General features: G+C 48.0%; 1 protein-coding gene across 1 annotated transcript in view; it reads right to left on the reverse strand.

The window, feature by feature from the left end:
• DNAH9 (dynein axonemal heavy chain 9) overlaps window positions 1-18,219 on the reverse strand; it is a 210,999-nt gene extending 192,780 nt beyond the window's left edge. The window contains exons 1-10 of the mRNA XM_026120616.2: window positions 18,116-18,219; window positions 14,589-14,785; window positions 12,643-12,801; window positions 11,098-11,228; window positions 8,030-8,241; window positions 7,592-7,825; window positions 5,336-5,503; window positions 3,397-3,513; window positions 2,323-2,473; window positions 1,161-1,275 (exon numbers count right to left, since the gene is read on the reverse strand). Of these exons, the coding sequence (XP_025976401.2) occupies window positions 1,161-1,275; window positions 2,323-2,473; window positions 3,397-3,513; window positions 5,336-5,503; window positions 7,592-7,825; window positions 8,030-8,241; window positions 11,098-11,173 (1,073 nt within the window). The 5' untranslated portion in view covers window positions 11,174-11,228; window positions 12,643-12,801; window positions 14,589-14,785; window positions 18,116-18,219. The remainder of the gene's footprint in view (window positions 1-1,160; window positions 1,276-2,322; window positions 2,474-3,396; window positions 3,514-5,335; window positions 5,504-7,591; window positions 7,826-8,029; window positions 8,242-11,097; window positions 11,229-12,642; window positions 12,802-14,588; window positions 14,786-18,115) is intronic.
• Between the last annotated feature and the right edge of the window lie 794 nt (window positions 18,220-19,013).

The raw sequence follows: 19,013 nt of genomic DNA on the forward strand, positions 1-19,013 counted from the left end.
TTTTTAATTCTTTTCCCCTTTCAAGTTGCACGTAGGAAACAGCACCATGTCACCCCTGCTGCAGGGCAGGTTATTAACTGCTCTAGGCAGAGGGAAGAAAATCAATGTGAAATGCAAATCTGGGTCCTTCATGGTTTAAAAAATTTGCTATTCAAATTCAAACAGGACATGATACCTTTGGCTCTGCATTGGGGACAATCCAAGGGCCTGTCTCATTCCACAGATGTCGTTATTGCTGTGGAGTAACAGCGTATCTAAAGACATTTACATAATGGCAATACTCAGCAAGAGAGGACCAGAACTATTGCACAGCGATGGAGATGGTTTATTTCAGTAGAGACATATATGAGGGTCTATTTACTGAGAATCCCCTCTGGCACAAGTAAAGCTATTTCTGCGAGCTCCAAGGTGCAGTCCTTGCATTGCCTTCAGTTATCCTGCTAACTACAACACTGCTTTGCTTGCAGGGCTTTTACAGGATGTCTCACGAATGTTAAAGCCCAGTTGTGGCACCATCAGATGGGGAAGCTGCAAGCGCGTGGCTGTACTTCTCCTAGACGACCCACAACAGCAAACATTCGGGTGAAAAAAGTCCCCAAATTCTCATTTGCTTTCCCTGATCTTCACGGATTTCTCCTTTGCTTGCTGCTCAGCAAGTCGTCTCCTACCACACCCAGCCAGCCCTGATCTGTTTGTTCACAGACCTGGAAACTCACTCAGCTCCATCACTCCACCTTAGATGAGTCCAATCCAGCACCTCTCAGCCCTTCAGAGCTTGGATGATGCTGGAATCAGGGCTTATACCCTAGGCCTGGGCCGCTCCCAAAGACGTCCTAGAACACATGCTAAATGGTGTCACAGTGGAAGAAGTTCCAGAACCTCTTTCAGTCACAACTTAAGGCTGTCTGAAAGCTGAATAGCCCACATACTCTCCCATTGTGTCTCTTAACTACTTCAGAACAAATCCAATTAATGAGTTCCTCAAAAGATGATTGCATGGAAGCTGAAAAGCACAAATGCAATCACTTCACAGCTCTTTCACCGAGAACTATTTTAGGTTTAACCACTGGATAATGTTCAACACAGAAGGGTAATCAGATTGATCAGTAAAGAGATATAAAAATGGTCATAAAGTAAACTTAGCTGTAACAGACACGCACGGATGTGTGATGTGTCTGAAGTGACCAAACGGCACCTGGATTCGTGCTCGCAGCTCCTGAGCCCAGCCCAGCGCTCCAGCTACCAGTGGCATGTTCCTGTGTACAGGGGGGGATCCTGCGGGTGGCACATTGAAACAGCATTTGAGGCATTTGACTAAACATTGCACTTCTAATCCCAAAGATACACCAACAACAAGTCATTTGCATAGAACTGCAGTGATTTCCCAGCTTCCTTCATTAAATCCAGGCATCTGCTATACTGATAGAGGTCTGCAACCAGGACAAGTTTCCTAGTGCCTCTGGACCTGAGAATGGAGACAATGGCTCAGATCAAAGGAGAAGCCCAGTATATGTTAGAAATGGAGCTGCTACAGAGGCATCCTTTGCCTGAAATGTACTCTCTGCTTCCCACAAACACTGTTTAAGGGACTTCTAGACCAGAAGCTAGTTCAGACTATCTTCCATAACACCCACAGAACAACCTCTGCCTCAAATTCATAGCAAATGATGGACTTATCCTCCATGAATCTTTCCATTCCTTTTTTTGACTTGTACTGGTTCTACCATTGCTGCCTCTTGTGGACCTTTTCTGGTTCCAGTACAGTCTTTCTGAGGTGGGTGACTGGGCTACTGTTCAAAAACATTCTCGTCTTCATAATCTGGTAAGAGTCTACCCATTACCTCCTGCACTAGCGATCATAGGAAATTATAAGCCTGGAAAAGGCAAACCCTTGGTTACAAATTCCCACTAACACATTTTGCATTTACAGCATTACAAGGGAAACACTAGAAATCCATATTTGGGAGCACATGAGTGGGTTTGCAAGTCCCACAGATTGTTTGAGGTAGCACACAAGCATGGAGAAAAACCTTCCATCACAGCCTTGCTGGGGGTAAAACTCAGCATGTCTCTTCATTCCCTGCTACTTGACATGCAGACACATTAAAAAAGGTGCTTTTTCTCCCAACAGATTATTTGTTCTACTAGTAAGCACAGAAAGTTTTCTCAGTCATCTCCATTTCCACTAGGAACTGTCAGTGGCTGAAAATGTTTGCAAATTAGGAGATTTGGGATTCCTTAGAAAAAGCAAATTATTTTGCCAAAAAAATTCATCTAAATTCAATTTCCTGTAAAATCATTTGCTCAGAAAGTGCTTCCCACCCAGCTCCAGCTCTGCTTGGATATGTCTGGAGTAGATCAATCTAGCATCATCCAAGGCACTGTCAAACATGCCGATGAGGACAGGATATTTGTTGGCAGCATCCGCAGCTATTACTGGTCGCTCCAAAAGGCTTCCAAACATGTCCAGCAACTGAGGTGGTGAGCAAGCAGGAAAAGAAAGAGAAGGGGGAAAAAAAAAAAATCACAATCACAATTTCTTCTGAGAAACCTGTCTCACTAGGACTTTCTTCACTAGCCCAGAGGTTTTGATACTGTCTGCAATGAGGGTCAGTACTTTCTTTACTGTATTTTTTTGAGAAAGCCTCACCCTTTATTGAAGAGTTTCTCAGACTTTCTCTGGGGAAGAACCATATCCCAGTGGTCTTTTTTCAAATACTTCACAATTTGTTATTTATTACAAAAAGTTAAAAAAGATAAATGCTATCATTTTCTACAATCTTCTCTACACTTTTATTGAAATTTTTCTGAAAATACCATTTACTTTTTCCCCAAGCCAGATTCACTAGTAAACAAAGCAGTCTTGTTTATAGAGAAATCTGAGTTTCCAAAATTTAAGCATGTCCATTTGATATTAACGGTAACACCCGATTGTTTCTTACAGCATTTCTCACCAGAAAATCCTAGGAAAAGGATAATTTCCTCCAACTCACAGATGCAAACAAATAAAACTCCTTGTAACCCAAAGCATTATTTGGATAATTTCCTTAATTACTTTTTTAAAGCTGAACTAAGGCCCACTCGTACCGTAACAGGAAGAGCAGAAATACTCCCAGTGCTTTCACCAAACATCCTGCTGCCAGCTCAGTGTCTTGACAGTGCATGAGGACCCATGAGCCCATATGTCACTGACCAAGACCAACCCAAATACTACAGGTCTGTCTCACTGTCCTGTCCTGTCCATCCCAGTCAGCAAACACCATCAGTCTACAGCCAGCCAGTGTGCCTGTAGCTACACCACCAGCCTGGATATCCTCTAAATGACTGTCGCAGAGCAAAACTTTTGGCACCCAGATTTTCATTCTACAAAAGAGAAGAAAAGCAATAGACACAAACCTTGAAGGCATGCTCCAAGTCTGAGGCATCATCAAAAGCCTGGATGAAAACAGTCGCCAGCCTTCGGTCCATATCTTCTACTTTCTGCTGGAAATCAAAGGCATCTTGCTCAAACTCCTACAGAGAGGCAAAACAGTGAGGGATGAGGCTGCAGAACACTACCACCTGTATCCTCGTGATTCAGAGATTCTCCTCTTCTTCTTTGTGAAGGAGTAAACCACTTCCCAAGACCAATCTTTAGCTGCCAAAATGTGGTACAGCCCCATTACACTTGAGAAAGTTTCCATACTGTCCCCCTGCTGAGATCTTGGCCTTCCCTGTTGGGCTGTTCCTTTTGGTCCCATGGGCTTTGCACAGCACAAATAGCATTAACTTCAGCCTCCAGGCAGGCTGAATTGTGTTTTTTCCAACACAGTCGGAAAACAACACCCATCATCCCGATATCCCACAGATGCACCTTCTGAGCTACAAATACAATCTGCTTTCAAACCAAATGAAGTAAGTCATTGTAAGTAATGAGACAATGACGAGGCAATTTCCATTGTCTTCTGGCACTGTTGTTCTTGCCTCTATACTTATAAACCCTTTGAAGTTTAAGAGAAAAACCTAGGTTTATTTTTCCTAAAGGTAAAAGAACCAGAGTTAATGGCTGGACTTGACAACAAGGGAGATCTCAGGCTTCCAGCTTGGACAAAGCCGCGAAAAATAAGGCCATGGGTCCCACTCTCATGAGAAACAGCAAAGAGCAAGGCAACAGCTTTGTGGTTATCACTACTGAGCCCCAGCAGGAACAAATGCTGTGTTTCATCTACACAAGAGGCCCTAAGCCGTAGTTGAGGATGCAAAACTCGAGCACTGAAAGAACAAGTCTGACTCAAAGTCACGTGACAGGCCACGGGGTCACCAAATCATCACAGCTCTTTCAGTGTCCTCCCTCCTGAAAGAAAACTGACTTGGAGTACGCAGCTTTCCAGCAAGATCCGCCTGGGCAGCACTGGGCACGCACCTCCTACTGCAGAGATGTACTGGGAACTACAGGAAGCAAGCTAGCATGCCTCTGCCAATATATCATCCCCAACGGTCCACCCACCACTCCGGCTTTGCCATTCCCTCCTCTGCGCATGCAGACAAGCCTGGCTGTGTCGTGCTAACTGGGTGCAGCAAACTGTTCCCAGAGTAGATGGGAGGAGGAGTAGAAGAAATCAGGAGACAGATCAAACACAACCTAGGGATACAAACCCCTTTAGAAGTACAGTTATCACCCTTCCTTCACAGCCTACCCAGGCTACACAGCCCAGGGTCAAAACCAAGAGCAGGATTTTCCAAATAGACCATAAGGCCCGTGGCTCATTCACTGTGCTCTGTTTTGTATGACACATGCTGGCTTGAGCATCAGAGATCTGGATGGCCACTGAGCCATGACCAGAGGACTGGGAATATTCCTTTAATAAAAAAAATTGCTAACATTTAGAAACAGAGTCGCTGAATGCTGAGAGCACCAGATGTCGTATGTGCAACTAGGCAAGAGCAAACACAGCCCCTGGAGATTACCTGAGCCAGCTGTGATCAGGCAGCTAGGCACTCACAGCAGGGAAGTGAAGGGATACAGACATTGGTACAGCTCCTACACCCAAGCAAGCATCACATACAGCAAAAGCTTGTGCAAAAGGCATAGAAATCCAAATTTTCCAGCTGCACTGTTCTAGGATTCTGAACTAGCGAGAAAAATGATAGATATGAACCTGCTCCCAAATCTCTGCCAGAAAGACCGACAGCTCCCTTTTCCCTACAGTGACGGATCAGAATGTAGCAAAAGGAGGGAGGGACTGGAAGAAAAATCAGTAGAACTACAAATAAACTGGGGTTTCATTGCAGAGGAATCTGCCGCTCTGGAAACATGCACACGTTGCTGGCATTCCTGCAGGCCAATCCCACCTACCATATTGGTCAAGTCAAGACAGTCATAGGTTCGCTCCGCAAACACCTTGTACGCCTCCTGGAACTCCTCATACATGTCCAGGACCTGCTGGCTCAGCGCCTTCCCTTTAATCCCACTGAACTCAATCTTCTCCAGCTTCATTAGGTCCAAGGCAGTTGCTAGGAGATCCTTCAAAGTCAATTGAGAAACACACAAGTTACGAAGTCAACAAAAGATGACAACAGTAGTCACAATATGGAGCTGCGTGTTTGCTGCTGTGACACGTGCTGACAAGCGGAAGGACCTCCCCAGGCACACAGTGTGGGCTCCAGGCAAACCACAACAGGGCTGAATGGCACGAGCAGGAAGAGGGAAGCCAGATGCTGCCTGCCACGGGCTCCTCGTAACTCAAGAGACAGCCCCAAAAGCAGAACGAAGCAGGTATAGAGCTTTACATTCAAACAGGCTGTGTTTTGTGAGCATCAGTGCCTGTAGGATAGAGGCTGCCAAACGGGAGGGTGGTTCTTTGGTTAACAACCCAGTACACAGCCCCCGTCCAGATTTTCAAATGCTATTCTGAGGCATCACAGCCTTCAGTGCTGCCTTGAGATGCTTCAGGCAGATGTGTGGAGATGCAGGGCACTAACAGGTCCCACTAAGGTTAGCCTCACCAGAAACAGCTATCTAGCCAAGTGAACAACCATTTGCAAGTACTCTGACAACTAAATGATTGCTGCTTTAAGAACTCTCCCACATTTTTGTGAGTATTTGGTACTACCAGAGAGCCAACTCAGCCAGACAGCAGATTTATAACAGACATGCAATTTAAAAAAGTGAGATAAATGGAGGAAAAGAAACTCTGCTCTCTCTGGATGTTTATGGGCTACCTGTGCACAGGCATAAGTGTAGCCATTGTGCAATTTCTTTTCAAAATGAAAACAAATGTGCATATACTATTTAGAAGGAAAACATTCATTTTAACAAATACTTTGTAAGGCAAAAATAACAACGTAGGGAGTTGCACCTTTGTCTTACTAGGGTTGCTTGGAAAGAAGAGGGGGGAAAAAAGAGACAGAGAAGGGCAGACGCTTTCCTCATTAATAGCCTGGCATGTACTATGCTATTAGTTATTATATACAGCTCACTCTACAGCCCCCTCCAGGCCTTCACTCTGACTGCATATACTACACTACAGCCTTTTGCTGTATCTGGAGGTGTGGGAGGAGGACGTAGATATTGGCCAAAAAACATAGCATTTGCAGCTCAAAACCTCTGTGCCTGGCGTTTTTCTGTAGCCCATCTTCATAGTGTCTAAGCAATGAGCAATCAGTGCCCGAGTCTTTGCAGTTACAGTGCATTACTTTGTCACTCATTTTTCTCATGATGACCTGCAGTTACTTGTGTGTCTATTTATATTCCTCTCTACGCTGGCCAGAATAATTTGGTTTACTGCACACCAATGCTTACTGGAAATCACTGCTCTGAATAGCTTTAAAATAGACATAAGTCATGATGGTTTTCTACACAGTTAATTAAATAATGCATAAAAATATGCAGTGTGCTTCAACCAGTAAAAATTTCTGTTCCACTGCACAGAACAAGAGAGGGAGCAAAACAGCTTAGACTTTCCTTGAAACAGGTGGGTGCCAACAAGATATAAGCTCAATATCCTATTTAAGGAGCCCTTTATCATGCTGGAAGTTGAGAGGTGATGGTACTCATGACACTAGACATTCCTGCATCAGATGACCACGCAACAGTCTGGTGAGCGTGACACAACCCAGAGCTAGACCTTGGTGAACTGGGACATCCCTGAGCCACAATATCCAAGTTTGATAGACCATTAGGAAGTGAAGGGGTGAATCAACAAGTGACGTGCCCCTACTCCTTCTCAGGCCCACATGGCACAGTCAAGCACTGCCCTGCCTCAAGGGCAGAGTGTGATCTCTCCAAGGCAGGCAGGACACCTCTCTGGTGTCTCTGGATGCAGCAGGAAAAGGGGAGGACCAGGAGATTGTATTGCTTTATTTACAGCCTGGCAAAGCACAGGTCCCAATAATCACAATGCCTTTGCCCCAACAGGACTCTCGAAATCAAAAAACACACCAAAAAACAGGTCATAAAGGCACAGCTGTGCATCTCAAAAGGTCCTCGCTTGCTGCAACAGGAAGCCTGACAGAGAAGTGAAGTGCCACATCCCCTGGCATCAGGCAAAGGTACAGGAAGGGAAGATGCTAGCAGAGCCCTCTTGAAGGTTTGCAATGACTAAATTCTCACCTCTACCATCTGCAGTCTCCTCAGGAAGCTGTCCAGCCTCGCGAAAACCATTGTGGAGTGGAAATCCCATTCCTTCACTTCTTGGCCTGGTTTATAGTACATGTGAAGATTTTCCCTTCTCTCTTGAAATGCCACTTTGAACTCATTCAAGATGCCAAGCACTGTCTGCACTTTGCCCAAGCTTTCTTCCATATCCCCTTTCAGAAGGTCTTCTGGACTCAGGTACACCAGGGCCTGGAGTAGCAAAATCAGATCTAAGACATCTCTTCTATCATCACATAAAATGGTGACTTTTCATGCTGGACACATTTTAATCTGCTTGTCAAATTCATTACCACTTAAAAAATTATTTTGCCAGGAAAGGACTGGACAAGCAGGAGAAAAGGGACTTCTTTTAAACATCTTTTGCAGACAAATGTAGACAACACAGGAACGCACCTGCTGAATAAGAAGGTTGCAGATTTCCTGGAGCAGCACTATTATCCGTTCAGGCATACTGTAGTACATGGAGGTGACCCAGATTAAACACACAACGTGGAGCAGAGGGACCAGGAAAGGCTTCACCGCACTGAACTCAACACTCTCTATATCTTCCAAGCGGCGCTGGATAGGCATCAGGTGCAGGTTAATGTCCTGAGCTTCAGTCAAAGCTATGTTAAAAAACAGGAAAATTCGTAAGATCCACTGAGCTGTGGTCTGTCAGGTTATTGCCTGGGCTCTGGCCTCAACCTTGCCTGAAAGGTGTCTCACAAGGCAAACAGTCTTGATGAGCATAAAGCACAATCAAAAACTTGTAAATTGAAGAAATACCCTTGAAGGTGACTCACCTATAGGTAATAACCAGGGCAGGAAACAAGCTGACAGAATGGCTAGGGAAAGGGCAACAAGTTTCCAGGCACCGACCAAGAGCCTTGGCACTTAAATCAAGAGAACTAGCGGGGGAAACAGAGCCTAGTGCTCAAAAAAACAGTTTTGTGACAGCAGCAGAAGAGATCTGCGAATGCCCAGAGCTGGGACAGGGCTCTGCTCAGAGACTGAGTCCAGAACTGCTGAATGAGATGCAGGAGATGTGCCCTGAAGCAGAGTAAATACAGTGCTGCCACCGCTACTAGCAGGCTACAGGCCTTGTACTAACTTAGCAATAGGGGCTTAGGGACCTGTCAGGCCTTGTGTGACTTGTCTTGGCCTGAGCTTATTTTAGCTTAGTTTTAGCTATACCAGCCCATTGCCCAAACGACAGATGACTATGGTCTCGCTTGTCCTGGCTTTAACAGCATAACTGCCCAACGATAAGGTGACTTAGGTCCGACTGGTATAAAGCTTTAGTTTAGTTTTGTACAACTGTGTGGTTTTACCCTGAAGAAATTACACCGTATATTGTAAACATCAATAAAACCAAGTGATTGTTGTGTAGTTAAACTTGTGGACCAATAAGTAAACGAGTGTCACCAAGTGTCTGAACTCACATAAAAATAAGCCGAAACAGACCCAAGACTGAGGAGGAAGAAACCCTCACCATCAACATCCTCCCCTGAGCAAAGGTCTAGGGACACAGACAACTTGCTATAACACCACACTGCACAGGTGAGCACACCACCAGGGAAAGGGCCAGATACTGAAAAGTCAGTGTGTGCAAATTTGAATTGGGTTTTAATGGGAATTAACAATAATTGGATAACTTGGACTGTAAGTGTTAGTATTGCTGTAGCTGGACTAAAAACAACTATTTGTTACATTTTCATTAGACTTTTAAAACATTAATTAGACTGACAATGAACTCCTGGCTCTTTATATACAGTACATTTCTCTAGTTTACATAAATTGCACAGTGTGTAGAGTGACAGGGATCCTTAGAAGATTATATGTTTCCACATAAAATGGTGAAGGAAAGTGTTATCTGCCAGCATGACCACAGCTAACAAAGCCAGAATGGTTTGTCTTGCAAGGGAACAGCTGAAATGAAGATGAACTTGGGGGATCTGTTGTGTTGGGCTGTAGGGGAAGAACAGCAGGACTATAGGGCTTTTCATTGTGCAGGAGAATTTGCCATGTTTCCTTTGGCTGGACTGAATTCCTCTAAGTAAAGCTCACTGCAAAAAGACACTACTTTCAATAGAGCAGCATTTTTAAGGTAGAATTTTACTTCACTAATAGGCAAAAAAAAAAAATCCTTCCTTGTAACTCTCCTTAATGGGCGGGGGGGGGCAAACTCCCTAAAGAGGGGGAGACAATTCTTTTATTTATATGCTCAGAGAAGCAGCTCTCCTGTCTCACTGAAGTGCACCAGAATGGCAAAATAAGGGAGAGAAAAAAGCAGGTCTGTTGATCCACACCACCCCATAGAGGTCATTCACGTACACGTGGATTTTTGCAACAACTCTTGAAAAAGCAGCAACACAACCACGACTAGACAGATCTTTCAGCCCTGAGAAGACATTACTGCATGGGGATGTGGACAGACAGCTCATTACATGAAGCTGCTCTGCCTCACTGCCCAGGTGAGTTAAGTACTTTCCAGATATGGCATAAAACTGAGTCAGTCATTTGCTGCATCGCGCTTGCAGCGTGTTTGGACACAGCCCAATCTTGCCGTGTGTCATGGGGCTGCCTTGAGCCACAGAGCAGGCCTTTGGGTATGGAACAACAAGCATAACTCAACAATCATGTAGAGCAAAGCCTGCACACTCAGCGACCTGGAAGAGATGCAGGACTATGGCTATCCTCCCTGGGCATCACAATCCCTCCCCTATATTACTGTCCTTGAAGGGTAACAGACCTCCTCACTGCATTGCTTTGAGGCAGGATGCAGAGCTCTGCCTATACCCAGCTTTACCTGGATTTGCATGTGACTGTAGGATACTTTCCATACAGCACAGGTGACAATACTTGCCTGCTTTCATCTGAGGCCTTGAAATCCTCAGGCTCAAAGGGCCCTACGATAAAGTGAAAACTGCTGTTCCTTTAGGAAGGAGGTTTGGGCTGCAGTGTGGCCAAAGCCTGGGAAATAACAGTCTAATGAACTTCTGAAGAATTTCAGTTGGCTACAAGATTCATTGTTTTATCCTGAACTTCCATTCCTACAGACTGATACCACAGTCACCGATGAAATAAGGTCTCAAGGTACACAGTGTGTTTCAGATCAATTGGGGTGAGTCTTGCTGGATGAATGAGAGTGCTTTATTACAGCAGAGTAAGTTGCCAAATCTGCTCATCCTGACCTTTGGAAAGGGTCTGGATCAACAGACCAGTGATCAGACTGGTCACAACCTGGTAACAAAAACATCAGTCAAGTACAAGGAATTCAGCTGCATACCACAAATCAGAGAGAGGGCCAGCAATGCACTTACAGTCTCCTCACCGTCTCAGGGGTCACAGAGGACTCCTAATGACCAGTGCCATCACAGTCACGTTCATCTTGAAACCAGCAAAACCAGGGGATGGAAAAGGGGCAGGCCAGAAGTCAGCACATCCCATATAGATGTGGTGAAGGTGTCCCAGCATCTCACCTGCCTCGACATCCGTGAGCATAGCTTTGAATGCTGGGAAGTAGCCGCTCTCGATTCTCTCTAGCACCTCTGCCATATTCCTGACCTTCTTTGTTCTCAGCTGATTGTAAATGCACTCCAGGTCATCATACCTACAGCAACCAAGACAAGTTACAAGCCTGCAATGAGAGAGCATCAGCTGTCCACCCACACCATCGCTCCCCCATGGACCTGATTCAGGATTTCCCAGTCTGGACCGTATGGGACACCCCAACCCTGCTGGCCCCAGTGCCTTCCCAGCTCTGTGGGAGACCATTCAGCTGTCTGAATACCAATTTTTTTGCCTAGGATCCACTCCAGGCACACACAGACTGAGCCCCAGCAGTGAATGTAAATGGGAGGAAGGACCTCCAGGGAGCCACGCGATGGGCAACAGACAGACAGCTGGCCCTGGGGTTCACCACAACAGCAGCTCTGCTACCAGCAGGACACTGCTGAGAGAAGCCATTGAGTATTTCTGTAGGCACTGGCAGCTCTCCAGCTGGCAGGGCATTTCCCTGGGTCAGTCCCTACCAACACAGCACAAAGATTTTCAAAGGGCAGGAAAGAATTCCATCCCATGGCTCTCGGCTATCTGAACATCTCTGGGCATTGACAGATGAACACCGGCCTAGCTAGCTGCAGAAGATCCTATGCGCAGATGTCAACTCGGCCCTTCTGCTGCAGGTTTCCACTCCCAGCAAAGTCTGCAGACGTGAAAGGGTGCTCACACCTTGCCTCTGCCATGTACACCTCGGCTGCTGGATGTAAACACATCTGCATAGCAAAGACTGTTCCCTGCAGCAGCTGCAGCGTGGACAAGCTCTGCAGACTTTGCTGTACATATCAGAGTCTCTTGGTGACCACGGAGTAGCAGCAACTTCCTGAACCCCTTCTTACCTGCAAGCATCATCTGTTCCTTTGGCCATCCCAAACCCAACGCATGCCTGTTCTAAAGCACCAGCCAGGAGAGGCTGAGACCAGAAAATCAGCTCTGTATTTTTTAATAAAGTTGACAGAGCTTCTTAAATCACCAGAGTCTTTTTAAAAATAAAAGATAGCTTCTGACAAGTCTGAAGGCTGCATTAGGGTCTGCCACTACCACAGGGCATAATAAGTATCTCATCTAAGCCAAAGAACAAGATTTCTGTTTGTTAGAAAGTGAAACATGTTCTGGGCCTCAAAAAGAAGTTACTTGGGCAGAGAAGAAAAAAGCCCCAGGAGAGTTTTCCATCAGTTCTGGCTCACATTGCTGGTTCCTAGTGAACTACACGTACAGCAGGTGTAGCCCCTGGGCCAAGGCCAAGTTAAAATACAGCCAGCTGCACAGTGACCTCCAAGACACTTTGCAGAGTATTATTATTTTATATGCGGGAGCAATTTTCTCTAGCTCAAGTCTTTATATAAACTTCAGGCAGCTTGGTCTTTTCAGCTTGTAGAAATAGCTCTGCCTGCCACCAGCACTTTTTTTCCACCCAAAACCAGTGTCAATGAAAACCAAGGTCTAGCCAGGCTGTCCAGAGGTACCTGTTTCTCCAGAATTCAAGTTCCACCTTCGGGTTGGGATTGCTGCCTTGCAGGAGAGGCTCTGAGGACTCTCTCTTCAGCACTCCCTGGACCTGGTAGCTCCAGTCAATAACAGCTGACTCAGTGGCATAAATAATAGATTTATCTATCAGCTCCAGGCTGGAGAAAAAAAGAGCACACAGTTAACTTTGTTTTCCATTTGTTGGTGTTTATTACTCAAGCTGTATATGTTCCAAATGACCACACAGGAAGCTAGTTTTTATAGGTTACGGTCTAGCTTCATGTTCCAAAAACACAGTCATTAAAAAAAACATGATTTTGCTGCTGTTTTAATACAGGAATTACATCCTGGAGAGAACATCTAACAAAGCTTTGCAGCAGCCACAGCAACTTCACCCAGAGTGATCAACAACAGATCATTCACAAAATGAATGATGCAAGTGATGTGCCAGTTAACACCTCTCTGCACAAAACCAATCTTGGAAGCATCAGATGAATTCATATCCAGTGGCTGACCTGGAATGCCATAGCTCCAGCAAGATCATCTCCCCCAGCGCTGTTCTCATCAGTCTGTTCTACCTCCCCCAAGTCACTTACTTGCTTAATCCAGAGAGAATTAAACAAAACAGGATGGCAAGTTGAGGACCTAGGGGACAGGTCACCTCACTGTCCTGGAGTTAGTAACTTCTTACACAGTATCACCTGCACCACATTCTGCCCAAGGAGCAATCAACCCTTCTAACTCTCACTCACTCACTCACACACCTCCAGGCCCAGACATAAAGATGATGTGACGTGCATACAAATGGGTCTTCTTTTATGTGCCTTCTATACTCAGTTATCTTGGCCTGGGCTGGGATGGCTCCGCATATTTGAATCACAGCATTGCAGCATTCAAGACATTGTTTCACCCACAATTTCAGGCACCAAGCTGCCTGCTTATAGGGACCAGGATGAAAGCTCCCCTACCGCAGGGCAATCAGGTCCAATGCGAGTACTCTCCCCTGATATATCAACGACCAAAAGATGGGGATTTCTCAGGTGCTAAAGATATCACAAGATGAAAATCAGTTGCACATGGGCCCCAGCCTACTGTGCCTGTCCTAACTAACTAGAAACTGTGATTGCTTTGCTGTGGGTCCTCCTTCCAGGACTGAAAGTGAGCTGTAGAATCGTGATAACTACCAGGAATGTCCAACTATGGAGAGAATTTCAATAATCAAAAATGCACATGTTCATTTACATCTTGAAGAGAACCACATGCAGGGAGTATCTGGGAAGTCTCCCTGCCTGTTTGAACAGGAGGACAAATGCAACAGTTTGCAAATCTCTCTATAGGGCCATGAACGTTTTAGAACCTTGCAAGAAGTTTATGCATTTGTAGTTGTTTTCTCCCGTACCTTTGCATGATAATTCTGGTGTAAAAGAAAGGCAGAATAGTCCTGACTCAGCAAGCAGCATGGCTTGCCAGTACAAGAGAGTCAGTACACCCCAAAAACACACTTCTAAACCATGCGTCTTTGGGGTGTGCTCTGGCAGAGAGAAGCCAGGACAAAAGAGAAGGTTGGGCAGAAGAATCTTGGATTCCCTCAAAGTCCTGTTCATTTGTGACAGGAAGCTAGGAGAGGTCTAGCTTATAAGGCTTATTGTTTTTTCCCATTGATCCATGCAGTTCTTTGCTTTCTCCAGGAGTAGAACCTGTGTGCCCACAATACCTTTGTGCTTTCTGAGCATTACCTGCTAATACTGTTGCACAGTCCTCAAAAACAGAATCCATAAACTAGACAGCAGGTAGAACAAAATGCACCAGTTGGAGAAGCCTGGATGAGCAGCAGGTGACAGTGAGCAAGAAGAGTCAGCATGATTCGTGCAAGGTTCCCCAAAAGACATATGCAGGCACACATAAGCAGGAGATAACCCAGAGAAAATCAAAGGGTGTTACTCACGATTTTTCATTTTCCAGATCAATGTACTCAAATCTTTCTGAGCCAGCTGGAAGAGGCAGCAAGGTCTTGCCCTTTACTTGGCCAACAACCACAAAAACAGTACTTTTTAGGCTGTGGACATGACGCAAAATGTCCTGTGACACCACTTGTGGCCAGCCCTGATGGTTCCTCTGGTTTGTCAGAATGGGCACAAGCACCTATAAGAGGAGTCATGAAAGAGCAATGAAGAAAAAACTGCTGCATGAGACTGGCAGTTCACCAGGCTCAAAGGTCCTTGTACGACCAAGCCTGGAAACTCAAACTCATTGCTGTCCCAAGCAACTCCCTGACTGTGTGAAACAAGGGCAGATAATGGTGAATAGACATCTCCACAGGTCCACTTTGCTGGTGATTGAAACTGTTGCCCGAGATGAAACCAGCCTATGAGATTTATTGGCCCCAGTTCAGACTGGGGCTGCGGTGGGAGCGTCTAGTTTCATCCATGTTACACCTCTTTTGTGCATCATTAGAAGAGTAAGAGATTCAGCACCCTCACAGTACAAAACAAACTAGGAAAAGCTGGACTCCAAAGGTCTTTGCTTCCCTTCACCAGTGACATTCACCACTATCTGTTGTCCTGGAGGCTCCTGCCCCATGCACACACCACCCATAAGGCTGCTGGCAAAGACCTTTAGGTGCATCTGCCTGGTTGTTTTGTTGTGATGGGAAGGTGGAATCTCAGAAATCTCTGTGATATTCCCAAGTGAGGAAGGCAGTGGCATCTGATGACTGAGGCTATCTGCATGGTACTATTCCTTTTCCCGAAATCCAAACAGCTGAGGAGGGTGGAAACAAACAGACGAAGGGAGCAGCCCAGTCCTACAGCTGCTCAGGCTGTCTCAGCCTCTCAGCTCCACAAGTGGAAACGGTTTTATGAATTTACAGGCTCTCTTGCAGGCTCTTCTCCCCCTGCCTTCAAGACACATCTGGGGCTTGTTCCCAATTTCACCTCCCAGCAGGCAGAGCATGGGCTTCAGGCATGCATTCAAGCTGAGCAGAGCACTAGTAGGAGGAAGAGGGTTGGGCTGAACCATTCCTTTATGCAAACCCCAGCGTGTGAACAGGGAGGATCGTCCTGTACCTCTTGGGACCTTCTTGTTGGCAATGGCCACCAAAGTCCCCTTCCAACCTGAACTGCAAGTCTTAAGAACAGGTACTTTCAAGCTTATTTTCCAAAAGATGTAGCCCACTAAATATTATTTTTGTCATTATGAGTAATTACAGGCTTTATACTGACGGCACAGAGTCTCAGGGCTGGCATGGGCTTGCCTGGGCCTGAGCTGCTTTTAGGTTGTTTTGGCTGCGATAGCCACACAGTGACTATCACCCACCCCGGGTTAGCTCAGCTCTGGGAGCACCCTCTGTGGTCAAGCCCACAGTGACCGTGACAAAACCTGTAGTCACTGGTGACAAACAAGAGCCCTTCGTGTTGTGGCACTGGGGGAGGTTGCTGGGCAACTGGCAAGCTTTAGCTGGGAGCTGAGGAGGAGGAGGAAGGCTGTCCTAAGAAAAGATAAAAAATAGCCACAAATGGACCCAAAATTGAGAAGGATAAAGCATCCCACCACCCCCGTGGTACTCCTCTGAGGTAAGGCCTTAGGTTGCTGATGACTCGTTGTAATCACGACTGACACTGTCGGCCTGAGAAAGACCTGCACCATCAACCTCAGGGCCCACTGGGACGTGGGAAGGATGAGCACAACCCCAGAGAACAGCAGCAGATAGTGGGAAGTTTATGTTCAACAGTTTTAATTGTATTATTAACAAGATTTTTCTCTATTACTTAGATCATTTAGACTATGAGCACTAGTACTGTTGTAACAGGTCTAATAATAGTTGTTCGTTGTTTTTTCATTAGATTGTTAAAACATGAATAGGACTAACAACAAATTCCCAGCTCCACAGAGAAGGTGTGTTCCCTTCAGCCATAATAAGATATTGAGTGTGACAAGTAGAAAAGGTCACCCCAACATCCAACCCAGCTGCTGTGATCTGCAGCTCAACTGCATCTATCTGTGCATCTATTCTTAATCCTCTATATAGCCCATATAGCCCAGTCAGAGGACCCGGTGTGGTTCTCTGACTGGACAAAGTCTTCGAAGACTGCCCTAAAAATATTCCATAAAAGATTTTTTGTAAGAAAACAGTCCGGGCAACAGACAGAGCAATGCAAGCCACAGCCTCCAAAACTTCATGAAATTCAAGACACCTTTCACCTTCTCGCAGACCCACCATGTCATCCCGACCCAATACAACCACTTTATTTTCATTTAAACTAACTCCAAGCAGACAGCAGGACCATACCTGGGCAGTGGGCATGATCTGCTCCCTACAGATCGATAAGAAATAATGCATCCATCGCTAAAGGGTGGAGGGAGAGAGGAGTCTACAAACAGGAATATGCAGTCAAAACCCACAATCCAAACTGCTGAGGACAGGCAACAAATAAGATCTAGAAGTATCTACTAAAATATTCCTACCCCAAAATCTCTCTATAACAGATGGTGTTTACAACGCATATCATATGCTACCTGTCAGCATTTACAAACAAAACCACAATGCAAAAGCTGCTGTTTGTGAAGACTTACCAAGTTCATCGTGCTCATCGAACACCCCAAAATGTAAAATCTCCCCATGTAAATAATGCATTATCCCACAAAATCAAGACAGCTTATTTAGCAGCCTGCTCTGGGGAACTGAATCTGTTGGTCGGCATCTTAATATTACCAACAGCACTACCAGAATCCCCCAGCACAAGTCAGTCATCCACTTCCTCGTTACAGCTTTATTGCGGAGACAGGCATCCATCAGGAAAAAGTGCTGACAGTGCTGCGTAGTTCAGGGTACTGATACGGGAAACAAAGACCACCTGCACCTTTTGAAGAGCCCTTAGGGAAGAAGTCATCCCACCTGCAGTAACACAGACCAGATCCACAAGGACGCTGCCATTAAACAGGCCCAGACCTGACAAGGACTAGGATTTGGGGGGTTTAAATGAATTCTAAAGACCCCCTTGGACTAGGATGTGCTGGGAAGGGCAGAGTTAAGGGTACGAGTGCAGCAGCAGAGGGGAGGCCAGCAGGGAGACTGGAGATGCCTGGCTCCCCGGTGCCCGGCACTAGGGGCGATGCCCGCACCCGGCCGGCCCTGGGCCGCGTCCCAGCGCTCAGCCGCGGGGAGGCCGAGGGAGGCTGTGGACAGGGAAAACGGCCTCCCCCGGGCCGGGCAACACACCTGCCGTGAGGGGCAACACCTGAATCCCGTCAGCCCTGGGCCTGCAGCCTCGCGCTCAGCCCCGGGGAAGCTGGGGTGCCCAATCGCCGCGTGTCCGGCCTCCCCAGAGCCGGCACAAGGCCTGGTGCGAGGGGCTCTGCCTCGTGCCTACGGCCTGCAAGCCCCAGGCCGGGGTCCGCTGCTCAGCCCCGGGAGGCCGGGAATACCCGTCCACAGGGCGCCCCGCCTCGCCTGGGGCCCGGCCCGGCCCTTACCTCCTCCACGAGGGCGGCGAAGTGCTGCAGGGCGTCGGCGGGCAGGTCGCCGCAGAGCAGCTCGCCGGGCCCGGGCGGCGCGGCCTCCCGCCGCAGGAAGAAGAGCGCCTTGGGGCGGGCGGCGGCGGGCGGCGGCGGCGGCCCCAGCTCCACCTGCCCCGCGGGGCCGCGCCAGGCCAGCAGCGCCGGCCCCGCCGTCCCCGCCAGGAAGGCCCGCAGCAGCGGCGCCGCCTCGGCGCTGCCCGCGCAGCGCTCCCAGCGCTCCGGCGGCACCCGCAGCCCCCGCGCCACGCACCGCCCCAGCAGCCGGGCGCGGGGGTCCGCCGCCACCGCCGCCTCCTCCGCCGCCGCCGCCGTCTCCTCCGCCGCCCCCTCCGCCGCCCCCTCCATGCGGCCGCGGAGCGGGCCCTGCCGCCGGCCTGCCCGGTGTTTGCGGGGAGGAGCTGCCGTTGCCCGGGGGACGCTGGGGCCCGGCCCGGCCCCTTCCCGCGGGACGAGCCCGCGCCCCCGCCCGGCTCCCCGCAGGGAGCGGGACCGGCTCCGCAGCGGGACCGGCCCAGGGCGGAACCGCGCTCTGGGCGCCACGGGACAGAGGGCGGCGTCGCCCCCGCTCCCCGCGGCATCGCTGGCCCCGGGGACGCGGCCCCCGCCGTGCTCCAGGAGGACCCGCGGCTCCGGAGGGCAAGGGGCGCCACGGGCCTTGCTCCGCACCTGCAGGCCTGGTGGAAAGCCCCGTCCTCCAGCGCCGCCCCCCTGTCCCGCCCCACGCTGGGGCACTAACGAGCACGCTGCCCCCGGAGACTCCCCTACCCGAGCGGGGAGATCGAGTTTCCCGAGACGCACATCTCACCCCAGCGCTGCTCTAGCAAGTGCAGTGCTGACTCCTCCCTCACGCCAG

Source organism: Dromaius novaehollandiae, chromosome 18 (genome assembly GCF_036370855.1).
Source record: "Dromaius novaehollandiae isolate bDroNov1 chromosome 18, bDroNov1.hap1, whole genome shotgun sequence".
NCBI classification, from domain to species: domain Eukaryota; kingdom Metazoa; phylum Chordata; class Aves; order Casuariiformes; family Dromaiidae; genus Dromaius; species Dromaius novaehollandiae.